Raw genomic sequence first — 21,520 nt, 5'->3', positions numbered from 1 at the left:
ATTTAAGGTCATAAAATATCCTCTAAGAACTTATTTCATGGTACCTCAAGCACTAATTTAGCTATAAGTTGTGATACAAGACATTTTTATCATGATTCCACTAAAAATATTGGATGAGCCTAGAGTCTGTCATATAGACTGAAGTAAGTCAGAAAGAGGGAATCCCCAGTGGCTCAGTGGTAAAGAATCCGTCTGCGAATGCAGGAGATGCAGGTTTGATCCCTGGGTCAGAAAGATCCCCAGGAGAAGGGAATGGTAACCCACTTGAGTATTCTTGCCTGGGAAATCCCGTGGACAGAGGAGCCCTGCGGGCTGAGGTCCGTGGGGTCACAAAGAGTCGGACACGACTGAGTGACTCAACAAGTCAGAAAGATTGTATATTAACGCATGGAGTTAATGCATGGAGATATGGACTCTAGAAAACCAGTAGTGATGAACCTGTCTCCAGGAAAAGAGACACAGATGGAGGGGACGGACGTGTGAACACAGGGAGGGAGGGAGAGGTTGGGACGAACTGAGCAAGCAGCAGTGACGTCAGTACATGTCCACGTGTAGGATAGCGAGGGGGAACTTGCTATATAGCACAGGGAGCTCAGCTTGGCGCTCTGTGATGACCTAGAGGGGTGAAATGGGAGTGGGGGGTGGAGGGAGGCTCAGGATGGAGGAGACATATGTATACAAACGGCTGATTCATGATGTTGTACAGCAGAAGCTACCATAACACTGGAAAGCAATTATATGCAACAAAAATAAAGAAATGAGAAAATAAATTTTACTTAGAAAACAAACAAACAAAAAAAAACTCTTCCAATTCTTATTAGGTTTCTCCTTTGACCCTTAAGATATTTAACTTCTAAAACACTTGAAGATTTTCTAGTTATCTCTGCCTTATGATTTCTAGTTTAATTTCTCGGAGGTCAGAGAACGTACGTATATGACTTAGTTTCTTTGAGACGTGTTGGCACCTGCTCTTTCAGCCCTGCATGTGGCCCCATCTGTAGAAGTTCTGTGTGCACGGGGGAAGCTGACGCGCTCCCAGGACACCCAGCACATATTCTATACGCGCCGATCATATCGAGTTCGAACTCAGCTTTTCAGACGTGTTTGTCTCCTGATGCTCTCACAGCTCCTCTATCCGTTACCCACAGAAGGGCAGTCAAATCTCCCACCATGATTGTGGATCTTCTCTTTTACCCCTTAGTTCTGCCAGTTTTTGTGACATATACGTGAAGCCTATGGTTTTAGGTACGTACAGATTTAGAACTGATCTCTCCCTACCAAATCTTGACCTTTTGCTTTTTTTTGCCCATGGCACATGGCCGGCAGGATCTTAGTTCCCTGACCAGGGATGGAACCTATCCTGCTGCAGTGGAAGTGTGGTGTCCTAATCACTAGACTGCTGGGGAATCCTCTTAATCAATTGTTAAATGATAACATATGCCTCTTTATTTCTGGTAATACTTAAAGTCTGCTTTGTCTGATGTTACTTTACCTGGACTAGCTTTCTTTTGGCAATACGATGATATATCTTTTTCTATCTTTTTGCTGTCAACACTTCTAAGCCTTTCTATTTCAGTATATTTATGTGAAGTATAAAAGTGTCAGTTGCTCAGTTGTGTCTGACTCTTTGCAACCCCATGGACGGTAGCCCACCAGGCTCTTCTGTCCATGCAGTGCTCTAGGTAAGAATACTGGAATGGGTAGCCATTCTCTTCTCCAGGGGATCTTCCTAACCCAGGGATCGAACCCAAGTCTCCTCCATTGCAGGCAGATTCTTTACTGTCTGAGCCACCAGGGAAGCTAGGTAACATCAAATTATTTTTTTTAAGCCCACCTAACAATCTTAGTCTTTCGATGGGGATATTTAGTCCCTCTGGAATGCATGCAATCTACTCTTTCATTCTGTTTTTTCATTTGTTCCATCACTTCCTTTTGACCTCCTTTCCTGCTTCTTTCAGTTCGGTCACTCAGTCGTGTCCGACTCTTTGCGACCCCGTGAATCGCAGCACACCAGGCCTCCCTGTCCATCACCAACTCCTGGAGTTCACTCAGACTCACGTCCATTGAGTCGGTGATGCCATCCAGCCATCTCATCCTCTGTCGTCCCCTTCTCTTCCTGTCCCCAATCGCTCCCAGCATCAGAGTCTTTTCCAATGAGTCAACTCTTCGCATGAGGTGGCCAAAGTACTGGAGTTTCAGCTTTAGCATCATTCCTTCCAAAGAACACCCAGGACTGATCTCCTTTAGGATGGACTGGTTGGATCTCCTTGCAGTCCAAGGGACTCTCAAGAGTCTTCTCCAACACCACCAACATCAATTCTTCGGCGCTCAGCTTTCTTCACGTCCAACTCTCACATCCATACATGACCACTGGAAAAACCATAGCCTTGACTAGACGGACCTTCATTGGCAAAGTAATGTCTCTGCTTTTCAATATGCTGTCTAGAGCCTCCAAAAATAAAGTCTGACACTGTTTCCACTGTTTCCCCATCTATTTCCCATGAAGTGATGGGACCAGATGCCATGATCTTCATTTTCTGAATGTTGAGCTTTAAGCCAACTTTTTCACTCTCCTCTTTCACTTTCATCAAGAGGCTTTTGAGTTCCTCTTCACTTTCTGCCATAAAGGTGGTGTCATCTGCATATTTGAGGTTATTGATATTTCTCCAGGCAATCTTGATTCCAGCTTGTGCTTCTTCCAGCCCAGCGTTTCTCATGATGTACTCTGCATAGAAGTTAAATAAGCAGGGTGACAATACACAGCTTTGACGTACTCCTTTTCCTATTTGGAACCAGTCTGTTGTTCCATGTCCAGTTCTAACTGTTGCTTCCTGACCTGCATACAGATTTCTCAAGAGGCAGGTCAGGTGTTCTGGTATTCCCATCTCTTCCAGAATTTTCCACAGTTTATTGTGATCCACACAGTCAAAGGCTTTGGCATAGTCAATAAAGCAGAAATAGATGTTTTTCTGGAACTCTCTTGCTTTTTCCATGATCCAGCAGATGTTGGCAATTTGATCTCTGGTTCCTCTGCCTTTTCTAAAACCAGCTTGAACATCTGGAAGTTCACAGTTCACGTATTGCTGAAGCCTGGCTTGGAGAATTTTGAGCATTACTTTACTAGCATGTGAGATGAGTGCAATTGTGTGGTAGTTTGACCTGCTTCTTTGGATTGATCAAAAATTGTTATTAATTAATTTTTATCCCCTCTCCGCTTGTTAAATCTAGGCCCTGTATTATCCCGTCCGTGGTTGCCTGGAGATGATCGTACGCATCCTCGGCTCACTGGAGTCGACCTCAGATGAGCGCTGTGACCGTTGCCCTGGCAACACGTGGTGCTCACAGCTGTTTAGCTCCATGGACACCCCCTTCCTTGTGCTATCTGTAATCATGCATTTTTAGCTGTGGCTATGGACAGGGAGGCCTGGCGTGCTGCGATTCATGGGGTCGCAAAGAGTCGGACACGACTGAGCGACTGATCTGATCTGATCTGATACATTAAACCTCAGGAAACATTAGCGTGATTGTTTCAGTCCATTTAATTCACTAATTTAAGCTTTCTCACATATCTGTCCTTTTCTACCGTCTTAATTGCTTCTTGTATTGAAATATCTCTGTGCATCTTTGTCGTTGCTGAGTCCCGGCCCGGAGTCATCCTTCCAGTACAGGTCTCAGCGCCGTGGATTCTCTTGGTTTAGCTTTACCTTCTCTTACACTTATTATTGTAGAAAAACACGCATAACCCAGGATGTGCCATCTGTGTCATTTTAAGCATTTTAAGTGCCTCACTCAGGATCGTTAATCCCCTTCACGCTCTTGTGTCACCATCACCGCATCATCTCCAGAGCTTTCCACCTTCCCAAACAGACTCTGTCCCCACTGGACACTCCCCTCCACCCCTCCCACCCCGTACCCTCCTACTTTCTATCTCCATGGATTTAATGACTCTAGGTACTCATATAAGTGGAATAGTACAGAGTTTATCCTTTTGTGACTGGATTATTTCACTTGCACCTTCATTTCTAAAAATACATTTGATGGGTATGGAATGCTACCTTGGTAGGAATTTTCCTTGAGCTCTTTAAGGATGTTATTCTGGCTTTTGTCCTCCCTGTTGACAAGTCAACCATCAAGATAACGTGTCATCATACACACACACACCCCCTCAGTAATTCTGTGCCCTTGGCCTCCAGCAGGGTGACTCGAATGGGCCTGGATCTGTTATGCCTTGTCTTTCTCTCCAGCTGGAGCCAAGTGAAAAGAAAGTGAAAATGTTGGTCACTCAGTCGTGTCTGACTCTTTGCAACCCCATGGACTATAGCCCACCAGGCTCCTCTGTCCCTGGAAATCTCCAGGCAAGAATACTGGAATGGGTTGCCATTCCCTTCTCCAGGGGCTCTTCCAAGCCCAGGGATCAAACCAGGGTCTCCTGCATAGTAGGCAGATTCTTTAATATCTGAGCCACCAGGAAAGCCTGGTGAATCCAAGGAGCTGCTTAAACCTGCGGCCTGATGTCTTCCATCATTTGGGGGAAATTCTGAACCATTCATGCTTCAAAATTCCTTGTCCTCCACTTCGTCTCCTCTCCTTCTGAGACGTCACGTGTATTACAGCCTCTACCTATATCTCAGGTAGCTCGTGTTTTTTCTGTATCTTTAATTCTACTTTCCCTCCACACTCCATCCTGGCTACTTTCTCTAGTTCACAAGTACTCTCTCTTTTTTTTTTTTTCTATGTCTCCTCCACCATCAAATTCATCTCATGCATTCTTAACTTCCCTGATTGTCCTTTCTGTCCTAGGATTTCCCTTTGTTTTCTTTTTAATATAGATTTTACTTCTGTGGTGAAATTCTTCATCTTGTCTTCTACTTTCTTGAACCTATTTATCAACACTATTTTCAAGTCCTTATCTTACAACTCTGAAGCAAATCGTCTCATCTATTTGCTCCTGACTCTGTGGATCAGCATTTTGGCTTCCTCATCTGGATGGTTTCATCCAGCGCCTTCAAGTGGCAGCTTGGTGGTGACTGGGTGGTCTCAGCTCGCCTCAGGAGTCTGGAGCCGTCAGGCTGTTAGACAGGGTGCCTCAGCTCTCCTCCACGTGGCTTTTCCGGCAGCCCGGCTCAGACATGCCCACATGGTAACAGTGTTCCACAATGGTGGGAACAGTGGGGTTGAGGGGGGAGGCCCTGCTGGGGGGACTGCAAAGGACTTGCACCCATCTCTGACTTTCCCCAGTCCGCCTTCTGGCCATAACTTTACACACTTCCACCAAAGCAAGATTCACACACCCCTCAAGAGACCCCAGAGTCTCATGCAACTAGAGATGGTACCATGCCCAACACCCAGCATCTTACAATTGGCCTTTTTTTTCCCTTTGTCTTCCTCTGCCCGAAGCCTGGTCCCAGCACTATTTCAGGATTGATGCGTGTACCCCACTTTGGGGTCTAATTTCTTTTAATCTATTGATGCATAGCAAACCACACCTACATTTCCTGGCTTCACATCACAACTCTTCCGTATTCATCATTCCGTGGGTCAGTAATTTGGGCTCGACTCAGCTGGAAGGTTGTTCTGGTGGCTTTGCGTGAGGTGACTCACACAGCTCCAGTCACCTGGCGGTTCGTCAGGGCTGGACGCGGGGCGGCGGACGATGGCCGCGCTCACCTGTTCTTGCTCTTGGCCCGGGCACCTCGGTTCTGCACACGGCCTCTGAAGCCAGCCAGTTCACGTGGTCCCCGTAACCACATTCCAAGAACACATGAGTTATACCCAGTGGAGCTTCCCCAGCTTTCTTTTCACCACGATGAAGGTCAAGGTCAGCCCGAATTCAGCAAGTGGGAAAACCAGCCCTTATCTCTTGGTGGAGGAGCTACAAGTCAACTCAACGCACATGAGTTTGAGCAAATGCTGGGAGACAGTGAAGGACAGGGAAGCCTGGCGTGCTGCAGTCCGTGGGGTCTCAAAGAGTCAGACCCGACCTAGCAACTGAACCACGATCTGCCACACCTTCAGATCTGTTTCTGTGGTCTGTTTTGTCCCTTGGTTTTCCGTCTGTTGTGTATGAAATAAATAGAGGCTCCATGACCTCACCTCCCTATGGATGTCTTGGTTTTCCCTGGAGAGCCAAAGGTGCCAGGCAGAGCATTTGATTCAGGTGGAGACTGAGGTGACCTGAGGCCGTGGCAGGGCTGGGGTCTCCTCTGAAAGCTTGGGCTGTTTACCAGGACCCCATCTCCTTGATGACTCGGAACCAGAATCCTCCTCTCCTCCACAGCATGAGTCTGCAGGGGACTCTGCTTAGCTTTTTGTCCTTCTGGCAGCTGTCTTTTGCTCCATTTCTAGAATCTCACCCCATGTGTGCAGCTTGGCTCACAAACCCTTCAAGGAGAGACTTGGCCAAAGGGGCCCCCTTCTCTCTGCGCCCCCCATTCACCAGGGTCTCGGTCTGTCGAGTCCTGGACGTCTTTGGAGCCCTAGCTTCCTGTTTATCTCGCCAGCCCAGGGGGCCCCAGCCTCACACTCAGCCCATGTGCCCCACACACTAAATGCATGTATGCACATGTAGGCTCACCCAGCTTGTTTCTCTCCTGGGATCGTTGCCCTTGGAGTCTTCCCTGGTCATAAAGCTGTCACACAGCTGTGGTGGTGTCTTCAGCAAAAAGTGTGATCAGACCAAGCTTCAGAGCCAGAAGCAAAGTCTGCACTAGTTCCGTGTGCGTTATCTCCTTGCAGACGGTTTCTGTGCACGTACGTTAGCCACTGTGTCCCCTTTTGATGATGTTTCTAGAAGGAACTCTGGGGTTCCCCAGGTGGTGCTAGTGGTAAAGAACCTGCCTGCTAATGCAAGAGACCCAGAGATGCAGGTTTGATTCCTGGATTGGGAAGATCCCCTGGAGGAGGGCATGGCAACCCATTCCAGTATTCTTATCCAGAGAATCCCACGGACAGAGAAATCTAGTGGGCTATAGTTCACAGGGTCGCAAAGAGTTGGATATGACTGAAGCAACTTAGCACACACACACACACTAAAAGGAACTTCAGAGGGGAGGAAACGCAGCTCCCTTAACAGAGGGGTTCCTAATGCTGTTCAGTCGCTCATTTGTGTCCAACTCTTTGCAGCCCCATGGACTGCAGCACGCCAGGCTTCCCTGTCCTTCACCATCTTCCAGGGCTTTCTCAAATCCATATCCATTGAGTCAATGATGCCATCAAACTGTCACATCCTCTGTCTTCCCCTTCTCATCCTGCCCTCAATCTTTCCCAGCATCAGGGTCTTTTCAGATGAGTCAGTTCTTTTCATCAGGTGGCCAAAGTATTGGAGTTTCAGCTTCAGCATCAGTCCTTCCAATGAATATTCAGGGTTGATTTCCTTTAGGATGGACTGGTTTGACCTCCTTGCTGTCCAAGAGATTCTCAAGAGTCTTCTCCAACACCACAGTTCAAAAGCATTAATTCTTCAGAGCTCAGTCTTCTCTATGGTCTAAATCTCACATCCATACACGACTACTAGAAAAACCGTAGCTTTGACTATATGGAACCTTTGTTGGCAAAGTAATGTCTCTGCTTCGGTGTGGCTAAGGTGGTTTAGGTGGCAAAGGTAGTACCTATCCCTGGCTGATTTGTCCTGCCCTACATTTTCCAAGTGGGTACCGGTGGGCGGGCCATGGAACATTCTAGCCGCAAGGGGCCTTAGGGGTCATCTGCTTGTACCCCTTCCCACTGTACTGGTGAGGAAGCCAAAGGCCTCAAGGTAGAAAGAAGCCTGTGCGGCTGTACCATGGGTAAGGGGCATAGCCACTGCCAATACAGGACCCTGACTCCAACCCCACTTCTGAGTGAGGGGCAGGGCAAGGGTCCCTCTGGGGCCATCCCGTTAATTAAAAGCCTCTCAGCCTCAGCCTTTCCTCCTGCCAGTAGGACGGCGGCTTGCAGATCCCCATCCCCAGAGGCTGAACATCCTCCTTGCTCCTGGAGGGGCCCAGCCGTGTGCCCGGGGATACTCGGGCAGCCTGCAGGCCTCTGACAGCGGCAGGCACGGGATGACCACCCTCCTCCCCTCCCTTCTCCACCGCAGGCTGCGGGAGCACCACCGGGCCACCATCAAGGTCATCCGGCGTATGCAGTACTTTGTAGCCAAGAAGAAATTCCAGGTGAGTCCTGCACTCAGCCCTCCTGCCCTGGTCCACTCTGAAAGCCGCTCGCCCACCCACAGCACAGGCCATACCTGCCATGTCTGAGACCTGACCCTTCACCCATCAAACACCCTGCCATGACTTCAAGATCCGTCTCCAAGATAGCTGGCCCTGGAGAGATGTTTCCCTGATAGGGCTGGACCCCGGGGCCAACCCAGAACCACACGGAGCCCTGGAGTTTACTCACCCCCCACCCACACCCCCTAGACAGGAGTGGGAATGACTCAGGGAGGGTGCAGAGCCAGCCCTGTGTCACCTGGACAGGAAGTACCTGCCTCAGGCCTGCCCAGGGCTTTTGTCCCCATCGCCCACCCTGTGTGAGTCAGAACAATGGGAGTGACCTCCCTGGCGGTCCAGTGGCTAAGACTCTGTGTTCCCAATGCAGGGGGCCTGGGTTCGATCCCTGGTCAGGGAACTAAATCTCACATGTTACAACGAAGACCGAAGATCTGCTTGCTGCAACTAAAGACCCTGCTTGCTGCAACTAAAGACCGTGCTTGCTACAACTAAGACCCCACATGCAGCAAATACTGGCACAGCTAAATAAATATATATTAAAAAAAAAAAAATAAAACCTAGCAGAGAGGAGTCCTGGCCCTGCTCTGTGCCCTGGGGCGGCCCCCTTTACAGGGAAGGGTAGGGTCTCCCTGGCCAGATGGGGCTGGAGACTGTGGACTTCCCCATCGGCCCTCCTTCCAGGAGTGAGTCTCCTACAGCAGCCCCTGGAGAACGCCAGGTGATGCCAGGCTTGGCACCTCTTTCCTCCGTGGAGACTGTCATCTGTTGGAGGATGGGGCCCAGCTCAGCTTTCCCTCCGAGAACATGGAGGCTTGGGAAGCAGGGATCCCTGGGGGAGGGCATTCTCTTTCCGGAAGGCTTGGCCACCGGTTCCTTTTCAGAAGAGAGTTCCTGGCGGAGCCAGGTCTGAGGGTCACTCGGAGCCAGCGGCAGTGTCCAGAACCCCCGGGCCTGTGTGTGGTACCAAGTGGGGAGGTTGGGGTGACTTGTTCACACCCCCGCCCCGCGAGCAGTCACAGCAGGGCTGGGGCGAGAACCAGACCCTGGGTCCCCTCCGGTCTGTGCCTCCCATCCCAGACTACAAGCCTGACTCCAGCCCCGGCCAGTCTCCCCAGCAGAGCCCCCACCCACCCAGGCCAGGGAGCCAGACTCAATGGGGAGCTCTGGACAGACCCCACTCCAACAGCCCTAATGAAGACCTCTTTCCCATCTGGACTGGGAACAAGAGCCCAGGGGGCTGCCCAGGACCATGCCCACCTGTGCCCTCAGCCTGCCAGGACTCTGGTCCCATCGCATGTGGCCCCTCGGGAGCGGGTAGGGGCGGGGAAGGGAGGGGGACAGAGGGAAAGGGGGTTGCACACAGTCCCCAGGGGCGTTGTGCTGCCCGCCTGCCCATCTGTCTGCCCACAGCCTGGCAGGAGGCCTTTCCCCCCCAAACTGGGCCAAGCAGTGTTAAAGGCTCCCGCCAGGGCCTGGGACCCCTCATTGTGGGATCAAAGAGTCCGTGAAGGCCATTCCCAGCCGGCGCCAGGAGGTCTGCCCCGCACTGTTCTGGGCAAGATCCAACGTCCCCGGATGGTGGGCCTTTGGGTCTGTGGCTGCTCCTTCCCCGAGGCCCGGCTGCCCTGGTGGAGCCAGCAGAGGGGCACCTGGTGAAACAGGGAGCTCGAGGGTGCTAGGCGAGGACGGGCTGGCCTCTCGGGTGGGGCGGGAATGGCAGGAACTTCTGCCGGGATCAGGTCTGGGCAGGACTGTCCCCAAGACGAGAGGAGGCCCGGGCAGGGCCCTCGCTGGAGAGTGGCTGGTGGTGAGGGCTAAAACTTCTGATGCCAACCGGGGAGGAGGGTACAGAGGGGTCACTGCGACTCTCCTAGGATGGGAACGGTCCCCAGCCTGAGCAGCCGGGCCACTGTGCTTCCGGAGCAGGCCCCCGCTGGGCAGAGGCCAGAACCTGCTGCCTGGGGCACTGCTGGACCATGCAGAGCCATGCCAGGGTGGACACCAGGCTTCCTGGGGGCCTCTTCCAGGTCTGGGTACCCACAGGGCAGGCCCAGCTCAAGGGTGATGTGTGCAGCTTCCAGATCAGAACCACAGATGCCCTGGGCAGACGGGCACCCACCGTGGCCAGAGAAGGTGTGGGTGCTGGGGAGCGCCTGTCACAGAAACGCAGGCAAGAAAACCAACAGCTGTCCTCAGGGGGCACCCTGCCCTCCCTTCCAGGCCAGCGGCCTCCCTTCTGCCTCAGGATACAGGCAGCGTCCCGCAAGCGGCCTGGGAGGCTTCTGGAAGGAGGCCGGGCAGCCCTACGGGCCTGCCCCCTCCCCTCCCCTGTGCACAGGGCCCCGAGGCCCTTGAATAGACCAGGTGGGGCCTGTGAGTGCAGCAGCTCCTCCTGCTCTGCCCCTGGGACAGAGGCTCTCAGGCAAGGCCCAGGGCTGGGGCGGCTAGAGGGGGTGGGCAGCAAGAGGCCTCCAGGGAGGAGGGACTCAACAAGATGGAAGTGGTGGATGAGCCCCTGGTGGTGAGGAGCTCTGGGGGCCTCCCGGGGTGGCCCCCGCCTCAGGCCCAGCTGCCAATGCCCCTCCCCCGCAGCAGCCTGTCTGTCTGCCCACACGCCCACCCCCATCTGGCCCCAGGGGCAGCAGACGTGGCTGGTGGCCCCCCTGCGGCCCCGCTGGCCGATAAGTACCCGGCTGGCCGCCCCTGTGTCTGGCCGGAGGAGCCAGAGCCTCTCAGCCCTTCAAGTTTGCCTTGAACTCCCGTGTCCACCGTCGGTCAGTCTGGACAGCCCGGCATTATCTCGCTCATCTCAGGCTCCTGCTGCTGCCGCCAGAGGAAATTAGCTTCAGAGAGAAAGCTGAGATGAGCTTTGCAGCCGGACCCCAGGCAGCCACTTGACAAAGGCCTCCAGGAGCGCTGACCAGACCCTGGTGGGGGCAGGGCGGGGAAGGAGGAGCTTATCAACTCCAAGATGAGTCTCAGGGGGCCTAAGAGCCTGCCAGGCCATGGGTCCCGGGTGTCAGTCAGCTGTCGGTTACCTGCTGAGGTCCACACCCTGCACAAGGCGAGGCGGGGGGCCGGCTCCCAGGCTCCTCTCCACCCTTGCTCCTGCAGGCTCACACACACCCGTCCCCTGCACTCTCGTGCCTTTCCATGGAGACGTCTGTGTACATTCGTGCACACAGAGCCCCTCAACACACTCAGGGGCCCACAGTGGTCCGTGACCTCCCAGGGTGTACGGGAGGCCAGGACAAGCACTCACGCCATTCTGGGCCAGGCCTGCCCAACTTTGACCTCCGAACCCCGCCTTGCCTCTTCTGAGCCTGCCCCTGACCGCACTGGCAGGTCGAGGGTGGCCCCGAGCCTCATAAAGCCCTTTGGCCCACAGGAAAGCAGGCATCACCTCTCAGGACCACCTCCCCATAGGCATTAGACACAGCACGGACCCTGGGCTCAGCCACAGCCACCGTCACAGCCATTGAGTTCTCCTGGCACGAGCCACTCAGGGCCCTCCAGCCCTCTCTCTCCTCGCATCTTACGTTACCCTCACTCCCCTTGTCAGCCAGAGGGCTCAGCATCCCCATCGTACAGAAGCAACACTTGAGTCCTGGGCACGTCACCACTAGCCTACCACCCAGCGCCACTCTCCACTTGTCCTGGAGCTGGGTGTGTGGCGTCAGAGAGCCTGCCAGACTTCATCTCACCCCTGACCCCAAGATCCTACGACGGGCCTTGCGTCTCAGCCCTATGGGGATGCAGGGTGGTCCCAGAGTCCGAAGTGGGGCTGGGTGTTGGCTGTGAGGGCCCCACCTGGCGAATCTGGTGGGGACAGGAGCCACCCTGGCCTTCTTGTGCCCAGTCCCTGATGGGGAGGAGGGTTCTGTCCTGCCTCAGGATTCTGGGGTCCCAAACCATGTAGGGAGTTGAACTTTAGCTGCCAGTGTTGATGACAGGGCCCCTGGGCATGTCCAGAGGTGCCCAGAGATGGAGGCAGAGGTGGCCTTGCCCGCAGCCTAGGGTAGCCTGCCTCTGGGGTGGTACCACAAGGAGAGGTAGGGCTCATTCGGGCAGGGAGGACAGGGCCCCTGGGGCTCCCAGATTTGAGACCTGGCCCTGGCCCTCGACGGGCATCTGAGTCTTATTCCTTCTCTTCCTCTGACCCGACAGCCCCTGCTTGCCCTGCAAGCTGTCTGGAGCTTCTTGCAGACCCGCTACCCCCTGCTCCCCAGCAAGCAGCAGTAACCTCCCAGCTCATCGCTAGTGTGAGCCCTTCAGAGTTAATGAGACCACCTGGGCCCCCCCAACCCTGTCTGCCTGAGGTCCCCCCAACAGAGTCCCTTTCCCCAATGAGCCCTGCTTGCTTGTGTGGGCAAAGGGCCTCCTGAGCCATCAGACCCCCACTCAGCCAGTACCCTGCTACCTGGGTGGGACCCACAGCCCGTGGGCTCCTGGGATCGAGGCCATAAATGTGGCTGGAGGTTTTGCTGACATCCCGAGAAGCCTCCTTCTCTCTGTTGTGGTTTCACCTGAGCCCCGGATGCATTTATGGGCTCAGGGCTGGCGCTGAGCCTGGAGCTCCAGGGTCCCCTGCCCTGCCCCCCTGGCCCCAGGCCCATAGTGGGACCATCTTCTCCTCCCAAGCAGCCTGAGAGCTCCGGTAGGAGGCCTGCCACCCACAGCAAGCACTGCAGGCCGAGGCTGTCCCTGGGGCCCTCTCTGCTCACCTCAGGGGACTGACTGCCGGGGAAGGGGGTGGGGTGGATCGCCCCCACCCCGAGAACAGTGCAGGCGCCTGCCAGCGAGGGTGTGGTCAGCTTGGGACCCAGGCCGGTGGGGGCTGCACAAAACTGCCCTCTTTGCCACTGACCGGAGCCATGCTCATCGCCCCCTGCCCCCAGGCCCTCAGCTGGGCCAGCTCTTCCAAGGCAGTTTGGAAACAGGGCTGGGGGCCTGGGAATGGAGAGTAGGCAGGTCCCTGGGTCCAGAGAGCCCGAGTCACTGGCCTGGGGTCACCCAGCTCCCGGGTGGGGTGGGGGATGGGGGCTGGGGGCTGAGCCCAGCCACGGCAAGTGCGCTGATCCAGGCCTGCCCCTTGGTGCCACATGGGCGGCTCCTTAAATCCCAAATGCACACGGAGGATAGGGACCGTCCTGTGCCCGGCGCTGGCCCACACACGCAGGCACAGCCTGACTCTGTCTCTCTGCTGCAGCAAGCGCGGAAGCCCTACGACGTGCGAGACGTCATCGAGCAGTACTCCCAGGGCCACCTCAACCTCATGGTGCGCATCAAGGAGCTGCAAAGGAGGTGAGCGCGCCGGGCTGGGGGCAGGGCGGAGTGTGGTCAGCGTGGAGCGTGGCGTGGATGGCAGAGGGCGGGGCATGGGGGGTCGCTCCACCAGCACCCAAGTCTCGGGGTGGGGACGCTTCAAATCCCAGCTCACCTGCTGTTGAGCAGGCCCAGGTCAAGTCCTGGGAGATACACGGCTGGGGGAGAACCTACCGGTTGGGCGCTGAGCACCCCAACTCTTGGAAGCCCACGTGTTCTGGCTTCTGGCCCACGGTCCAGAGAGTTCTTCTCCCGGAGGCCGCCTGCCCCTGAGGGGCCTGCATGGGCTCAGACCAGCTGCACATTGGCAGTGGGTTGGCCTGGGGACTGAGCTCTGTGAGGCACAGGGTGTGGCTGGGAGACCACCCATGTTGACCACCCTGGCCAGGCAGGGACTCAGGCTGCCCCCTGTTCACCCCACCCCTGTCACTGACCTACAACAGGGATGTGAAGCCCATCCAGCCCAGCAACCTGGCCTTGTCCTGGAAGGGACCTCTTGCAGTCCTGCCTCTCTGGACACTTCCAGGCACCTGGCCTGGGGTGTTTATGAAGCGGCCACAGGACACTGGGCTATTCTGGGATCCTGCTGTACCCAGGGAGGATGACAAAGGGACAGTCCAACCACTGCCCTTCACCTCTGAACCCCCCACCCAGGCCCCCCATGGGAGTATGGGCCTCTGGAATCTGAGAGGCACCTGGCTGGTTTTGGGGTGGTGGCAGGGGGCGGCCCCCAGAAGGGGCGGGCAGCTTGTCTTGCTGGGGACTTTGGCCCATCTGCCCACTGATCAGCCAGATGTCAGTATGGGGCCCAGGGGCCAAGCATGAGCTTCTCCATCTCCCTCTCCCCACCCTCCCCCCTCCCCCCAGGCTGGACCAGTCCATCGGGAAGCCCTCCCTCTTCATCTCCGTCTCAGGTGGGTTTCTGCATCAAGGCACCCTCAGCATGGCAGCCCATGCCAGACCCTCCTACCATCGCCCCACCCATGCCTGCCTCTTCCCACCATCAGAAGGTACATGTCTCGCCAGGAAATCCAGGGAGATGGGGGCAGGTTGACCCACCCAAAGCAAGGTGGCTTTGAACATAATTTACACAGGATTTGCAGTTAGCACAGGAACCTACAAGGGTCCCTATAAGGGCAGGCCTTTCTAGGCCACTGATGATCTGGGTGTAGAAACGTGACCAGGTCTTTGGGAAGGTATGGGCCTGGAAGTGGGGCTGGGGACTGAGAAGCCAGCCGGAACATCGCGGCAGAGGTGGGTGCTGCTCTGCAGCTCTGAGGATGTGGAGCGGGCTGCGGTCACATGGGGAGCACAGGGCCAGGCCAGTTCCTTGGGGTTGCCCCAACCCAGGTTCAGGCGGGAGGCGCAGCTCAGGCAGGGGCAGGACAGCGGGGGTTTCAGGGGCAACAGGCATCCCCAGCCAAAGCAAGTGTCTCCCGGGGGTGGAGGGCACAGTGGGCACCATCTCAGGCAGGCTGTCCCTGTCTTCCGCGCTCTCGGGAATCAAGGAAACGGGAAGGGTGGGACACTGACAAGCCGGCCAGCGCCCGCCCACCCCCTCCCCCTACCATCGCCTCCTGAAGTTCCCACCACGGAAGAGCTCTTAGGAGATGTCCTCGGAGGTTCAGACCTTCGACTCAGCTCCCTCAACCCCCGTCACCCTGGGGTCGCCTGCCCACCCCACCCCATCAGCCAGCGCCCGCGTCCCTGACTCGGGTGCTTTGCCCCACAGAGAAGACGAAGGACCGTGGCAGCAACTCGATCGGTGCCCGCCTGAACCGCGTGGAGGACAAGGTAAGCACCTGAGCCTGGGCTGGCTCCCGCGGCCACGGGCGGCGTCCTGGGGCCTGGACAGTGCTGTCCCCGGCGACGCTCCACGCTGCCGCTGGCCCCGGATGGCTCGGCGTCTGGGGTCTCCCCCGGTCCGTCCGTCTCCCCTTTTTCCTTCCTCCTCCTCTCCTTCCGTCTGAGCTTGTGTGGCCTTCCTGAGGTAGGCGCCGTCTACTTCCCCGTCTGCAGTGGGTATCATCCCCGTGGGAGGGAAGAGGACGCTGGAGTCCAGGCTGGTCTGAGACCTCACACAGGGGGCATCCTTATGGGCAAGTGGCACCGAGTACCCACAGGCCCCTCCCTGGCATAGCTGAGGTGGGCATCGCTCCCTTGGCTCCAGCCCGAGGGCACTCAGGGACTTGGAGATGCTGACAGGGGCACAAGGGTGCGTCATGCGGGGAGCAGGGGCTGCGGGCATCTGAGCGAGGGCAGCGGGAGGTGGGCAGTGTCAGCCCAGGCCCTGCTGGGCGTCCAGGCGGGATGTGGACACCCACGCTCCCTCTGCTCCAGGGCACGGCCGCCTCAGTGGCTGGGGTGCCCTGGTCCTCCCCTGGGTCTGCGCCAGCATCCTGGAGCCCCCACGGATCTGTGGAACAGGAGGGGCAGCCATGCTGCCCTGTGACGTCTCCGTGGTCAGGTGCGGGCTCTTATCTTACCAAACAGCTCGTTCATCTGCATGGACCTTATCTGAGAGCCGCAGGGGGGGCTAAAAATAGAGGGATTTTGCTTGGGCAGGGAGGGCATCCACTGCTCCGTTTCCTGGGCGACGCCTGGCTCTGGCACGTGCCCATCTCTGCTGCAGCTGGGCGGGCAGGCAGGGGAACGGCTCCCAGTTGCTGCCCTCCCCCCCAGCCTGGGCCTGCAGGACTACCCTCTGCCCACCTGCAATCTTCCCCGGCTGGGGCGGGTGTGGGGTCACGATCCAGTACGTGGGGTCTGAGAGGGAGGGCTGCTGTCCAGCTGAAACGGGGGCCCTCACCCTCCGGCCTGCCCCCCGGGGCTGTGTGAGCCCGACATCCTGACGCCACTGGAGGGCTGGCCCGTCTCGGTCAGCACAGGCCTAAGCAGGGCCTTTGTCCTGTCCCACAGCAGACAGCCCAGTGGCAGGTGCCCTGTCTGGCAGGATGGGAACTGAAGCCCACAATGGTCCGCTCCCCGGGACGGCGGCATCAGGGCCTCAGGGGCCCTGGTCTCCGCCTCCCTGGTGGCCGGCCCTTGGCTCTCACTCTGCCTCCTGTGTGTGACCAGGGCTGGCGCGTTCCGTGAGAAGCCGCAGGTGGCCGTGCCGAGCACAGCAGACCCAGCCCTCCAGGTGGGGCTTCCGGTCATCACAGGAAGCAGAGGGGGCTTCCCTGGTGGTCCAGGGGCCGACTCCGCTCTCCCAATGCAAGGAGCCCAGGTTCAGTCCCTGGTCGGGACCCAGACCCCACGTGCCACAACAGGAGAGTCCATGTGCCCATCCCACATGGAGCAGCTAAAAATAAGAGCCCTTGCGCCACAGCTAAGACTGGTGCCGCCAAACAAACATTTCAGCAGAAAAGTAAATGAAGCAGAGGTAGAGCCAGGGAGCAGACCCGGTCCCCCACCCCCCAGCCCCTCGCCTGGCCCTGGGACAGCACTTGCTGAGTGAGCTCCGCAGCCAGCGCCCCCTCCCAGCCGTCCTGGGGGCATCCGCCACCCCACCGTCCAGATGCTCCCACCCCGCCCCGCGTCCCTGCCCTGGTCTGGTCTGTCCCCTGTCCCGCTGCCCTGGGGCTTTCCTATGACTCTGCCCTGCTCAGGGCAAGCCACTGCTTTAAGCCTAGACTGGAGCCCGGTGTCCTCTGGGGGTGGTGATGGGGCTGCCTAGGGTCCCCTGCAGCCCTCCAGCCACCTGTGGGGTCTAAAAATCAAGACATGGCCCTTAGTCAGCCAGGGGCAATGTGGCGGGCGAAGTGGGACCTGTGCTGGCCTTGGGGGTACCCCATCACGGACCCAAATTTCTTCAGATCCGAACAACAAAGCAGGGGAGGGTCCTGGAGGACAAGGTTTGGGGGCAAGGCCCCTGGCGGCCTCCGCCCATCAGGCTCTGCACCCAGGAGAGGGGCCACCTGTTCCTGGGCAGCGAGGATTCTGCCTCACCCCCTCTGCCCCGTGGACCTGGTTCGGCCTAGAGGCTCCATCACTCAGAGTCCTGAGCCTGCTCCACGCTCCCCGCCCCCCGTGGACCTGCAGAGACCCAGGCGAGGCCTCTGTGGGCCCCTCCCCCGCCGGCTGACGCCCCTCGCAGATGGACCCTGGGAAGGGGCCCCATGTTATCGGCTTATCGCAGGGGCCATCAGGACCATAAACAACCCCCTGGCAATCCTGCTGACGCGGGAAGTTGGGGGCAGGAAACGCAGCAGCCGTCCGGCCCTCGGACGCCCAGCAGGCCCGCGGCGGTGGCAGTGCCAGCCGGCCCGCCAGCCAAGCCCCCGCCCCGGGCCTTCCCCGCACGCCCGGCCTGCCTCAGGCCGGAAGGGAGCCTGGCCCCCAACTGCTTCCTCATCTGGGCTCCGGTTCTCGCCCTCGGTGGGGAGGGCGGCGGTCTCCTCCCAGCCTCCTCCCAGCAGGCTCACTGCCGCAGGAAGAGGGGCTGGGAGAGGAGGGGGAGGGGGCTTGGGAGGCACGCGGCCCCCCACCCTCCCAACCCCTGTCTTGGGGCGGGGAGCCCGGCACACCTGTCCCCGGCCTGGGCTGGCTGTCCAGGCCTGCCTGGCGCCAGGGGTGTGCAGGGCCGAAGCAGCGTCCTGCCCGGGCCCACACCACACACCCCCACCCCGGCCTCACCCGGGGGCCTGGGGGACCCGCAGGTCCCCAGAGGAGAGGCGGGAGCTGCTCTTGCAAGTTGTGCCCCATGCTTGGCGGAGGGAGCGGGGGAAGCACAGCCTTTGCACAAATAAATTCTCTTTTACAAGTGGGGAAACTGAGGCCCAAGGAGTTTGTGCAGCTGTCTAATAAGCTGGTTACTAGAGCTAGCCCCAGCGGAAGCCACGGACGGAGGGGCAGATAAGGTGGAGAGAGACAGCAGAAAAGAATTTCATAAACACAAGGGGTCTGGTGAGAAGAGGCTGCGTCTGAACAAGGAGGGCCAGGCTGGGGGCTGGGGTGGGGGCAGGCAGCGGGGTCCGCTGGCGGCGGTGGTCAGACTCTGCCCTGGAGGGGGGCACGCCTCGCCAGCCCTGAGACGGGTCCTGAGAACACGACCCCCAGCCCCGGGGCCCCTCCCTATCAGGGCTGCCGCGGGGCAAGGACCCTGGGCTCTCTGGGGACCCGATGAAGCAGTCGGCTCCCACCTTCCTCCCCCCAGTGTGTATTCTTAGCTCCGGCCCCTGGACCTGCTGCAGTGTTTACATTGAGCCCTGTTTATTTTGCAAGCTCAGCTCACACTGCTTTTGCTGATATGAGGAACACAGTGGGCTGGGAGAAGTTCTTTCTTCTCTGTTTTTGCCGGAAATGTTCATGGCTCAGGGCCGGACACCAGGAGTCCTGGGTTTCCAGGCCCCAGTTCAGAGAGCAAGGGTGGGAAGGGCCCTCCCCCACCTGGCATTGCTTCACTGCCCCCTGTCCTAGAACCCTGGCCGGGCACACCTCTCTCCTGGACAGACATGCCCCCAGCCCGGGTCCCCGGCTGCTGCACCTCCCCAGCCCCTGCCCTGCACCAGGAGGGCCCAGTCTGCCCCAACCTCCCTCCTCCTGCTCAGTCCTCCTCCCAGACCTCTCCACCCCCCAGCCTAAAAGCAGGACCCGGAGGCACGACCATCCGGGAGGCTCCCCCTGCCTCCGTCCCTGGAGCCCCTCAGAGCTGCTCACCTTGCATGCCCGCTGCACACCCTGCCCACTGAGTTTGGGCCTCTTTTATCTTGGGCTTAGGTTATTTTTCCAGACATCGATGTGGTCTCTGGCCTCTCCCCACTGAACCACAGTCCTTCCCATTGTATAATCTTTCTTAGACACTGCAGCAACTCTCTTGCTCACCTTTTCTTCAGAATCTTTGTGCTCACATTTGTGGGTGAGATATGTCTTTCTGTTCTCATCTGTTTGGGCATCCAGTTTAGGAGAGCCTCACGAAACAAGTTAGGAAGCAACCTCTCTTCTTTTGTATTCTAGAATATTTTGTATAGGACTAGGGTTTTCTTCCCCAGAATGTTTGGAGAAACTCGAAGGCGAAGCCGCCCGGCCTGCCGTGTTCTTTGTGGGCAGATTTTTAATGGAGTCCATGACGTGGATGGTTATGGGACAGGTGGGGTTTTCTATCTCTTCCTGTGTCAGTTTCCATAAGCTGCTCACTCTAACCACGTGTGCGTTCCACCCTAGTTTTCGTGTTTATTGGCATTTCTCATCGTTTTAGCACCTTTACCATCAGCAGTTTGCTGCTTAGTCGCTTAGTCGTGTCCGACCCTTTGCGGCCCCATGGACTGTATAGTCTGCCAGGCTTCCCTATCCGTGGGATTCTCCAGGCGAGAATCCTGGAGTGGGTTGCCATCCCCTGCCCCATCCAGGGGATCTTCCCAACTCAGGGATCAAACTCTCTTGTCTCCTGCATTGGCAGGTGGGTTCTTTACCATTGAGCTACCAGGCCCCTATTTCATTTGCTTGTTTGTGCCTTCACTTATCTCCACTGGCCAGGCTTGCCGGCTCCTTGACAATTTTATTCACGTCTTCAACCAACGCTTGACTTTGCCGATCCTCCCTTTTGTTGGCTTGTTTTGTTTCATTCACTTTATTTTCTTCCTTCTATTTACTTGGGTTTAATGTATTATTCTTTCTTTAACTTCTTAGGTTGAATTCATTTTAAGACTTTCCACATTTCTAATGTGTGCTCTCAAGGCTACACTTTGGTTTTTCTCTAAATGCCACTGAAACTTCATGCCCCAGGTTTTAATCTGCAGCATTTGATTTTCATGTTCATTCACATAAAGATTTCTCGCGTCTCCACTATGACCTCTTGTTTATCCCAGGAGATGTTTTGCAATATGATTTTCATCATTGTTATAAGTGTCATTGCTCTACTGTCAGACAAAGTGCTCTGCGGGGCATCAATCTTTTGAAACATTTTGAAATATGTTGCAAAGGTACAAGATGTCATCAATTTTTGTAAGTGTACCTTCCCTGTTTGAATACCACACGTATTTTGAAGTTGACAGGGCGGTGTTATACTTGCGTCTGTTAGAACAAGCTTGTTAATTGGTTCCTCACTGGAATGTTTTTATCTACTTGATCTATCATTACTGAGAAGTGTATTGAAGTGCCAACTATTGTGGAGGATTTTCCTACTTTTCTTTATATTTCTGTCCTTTTTTGCCTCGTATATGTTTTAGATCTTCTGATCAGGTACATATAATATTCACTTTTTTGTATATTCGCTGCTGGATTCAATGTGTTCTAATTCCATAGCACCCTCTTTCTCTCAGGCAGGCTTTCCCCCCTCTTAAAGCCTATTATCATTGTTATACAAACCTAATTTTCTTTGTAATCTTTTTCTTAAGCTTTCTTGAGGTACAATTTACGTGCCGTAAAATGCACCCACTGTAAATGCAGACAACACATTTTAGTAAATCTCTAATTTGATGTGCAACGAACATCAAAATGAAGTTTGAGAACATTTTCAACACCCCCAATTCCCTCAATTCCATTTGCCAGCTCCTGCCACCAGCCACAGTCAATCACTGACCTGCTTTCTGTCTCTGTATCCTTAAATTTCTGTAAGACTAGAAATCTGCCTTTTCTGGATGTTCCCTGTAAATGGAATCAGACAACTGGTAGTGTTTGTGTCTAGCTTTTCTCACATAATGTAACGTTCTTGAGGGTCGTCTGCGCTGCATCTGTATTTCTTGCCTTCTTAACGCTCAGCAGCATTCTGTTGTATGGATCAACCACATTCTGTTTATCCATTTGCAAGTTGATAGACGTTTGGACTGTTTCCAGTTTGGGGCTATTATGGTCAATGCCGCTGTGAACTTTTTATCTACGAGTCTGTGTATGGACATATGTTTTCGTTTCCTTCGGTCAGGTTCCTAAGAGGGGAATTGATGGGTCATATGGTAAGTTTCTGTTTAACTTTCTAAAACGCTTCTAAACTGTTTTCCAAAGAGTTGGTACCATTTTGATTTCCCACCAGTAACACACAAAGG

General features: G+C 56.0%; 1 protein-coding gene across 2 annotated transcripts in view; it reads left to right on the top strand.

Moving 5' to 3' along the window:
• The window catches only part of KCNQ1 (potassium voltage-gated channel subfamily Q member 1), a 381,156-nt gene that overhangs the window by 295,691 nt on the left and 63,945 nt on the right, over positions 1-21,520 (top strand). The window contains exons 12-15 of one of the 2 annotated variants that reach the window (XM_019954464.2): positions 8,078-8,153; positions 13,423-13,517; positions 14,406-14,452; positions 15,271-15,332. In XM_019954464.2, coding sequence (XP_019810023.2) covers positions 8,078-8,153; positions 13,423-13,517; positions 14,406-14,452; positions 15,271-15,332 — 280 coding nt within the window. Of the gene's footprint in view, positions 1-8,077; positions 8,154-8,580; positions 8,824-13,422; positions 13,518-14,405; positions 14,453-15,270; positions 15,333-21,520 lie in introns of those variants that run through there. The other variant, XM_070782429.1, reaches the window with a different exon arrangement.

This window comes from Bos indicus, chromosome 29 (genome assembly GCF_029378745.1).
Source record: "Bos indicus isolate NIAB-ARS_2022 breed Sahiwal x Tharparkar chromosome 29, NIAB-ARS_B.indTharparkar_mat_pri_1.0, whole genome shotgun sequence".
NCBI lineage: Eukaryota > Metazoa > Chordata > Mammalia > Artiodactyla > Bovidae > Bos > Bos indicus.
The sequence above is the reverse complement of the archived record's forward strand: the minus strand, read 5'-3'. Positions and strand labels throughout refer to the sequence as shown.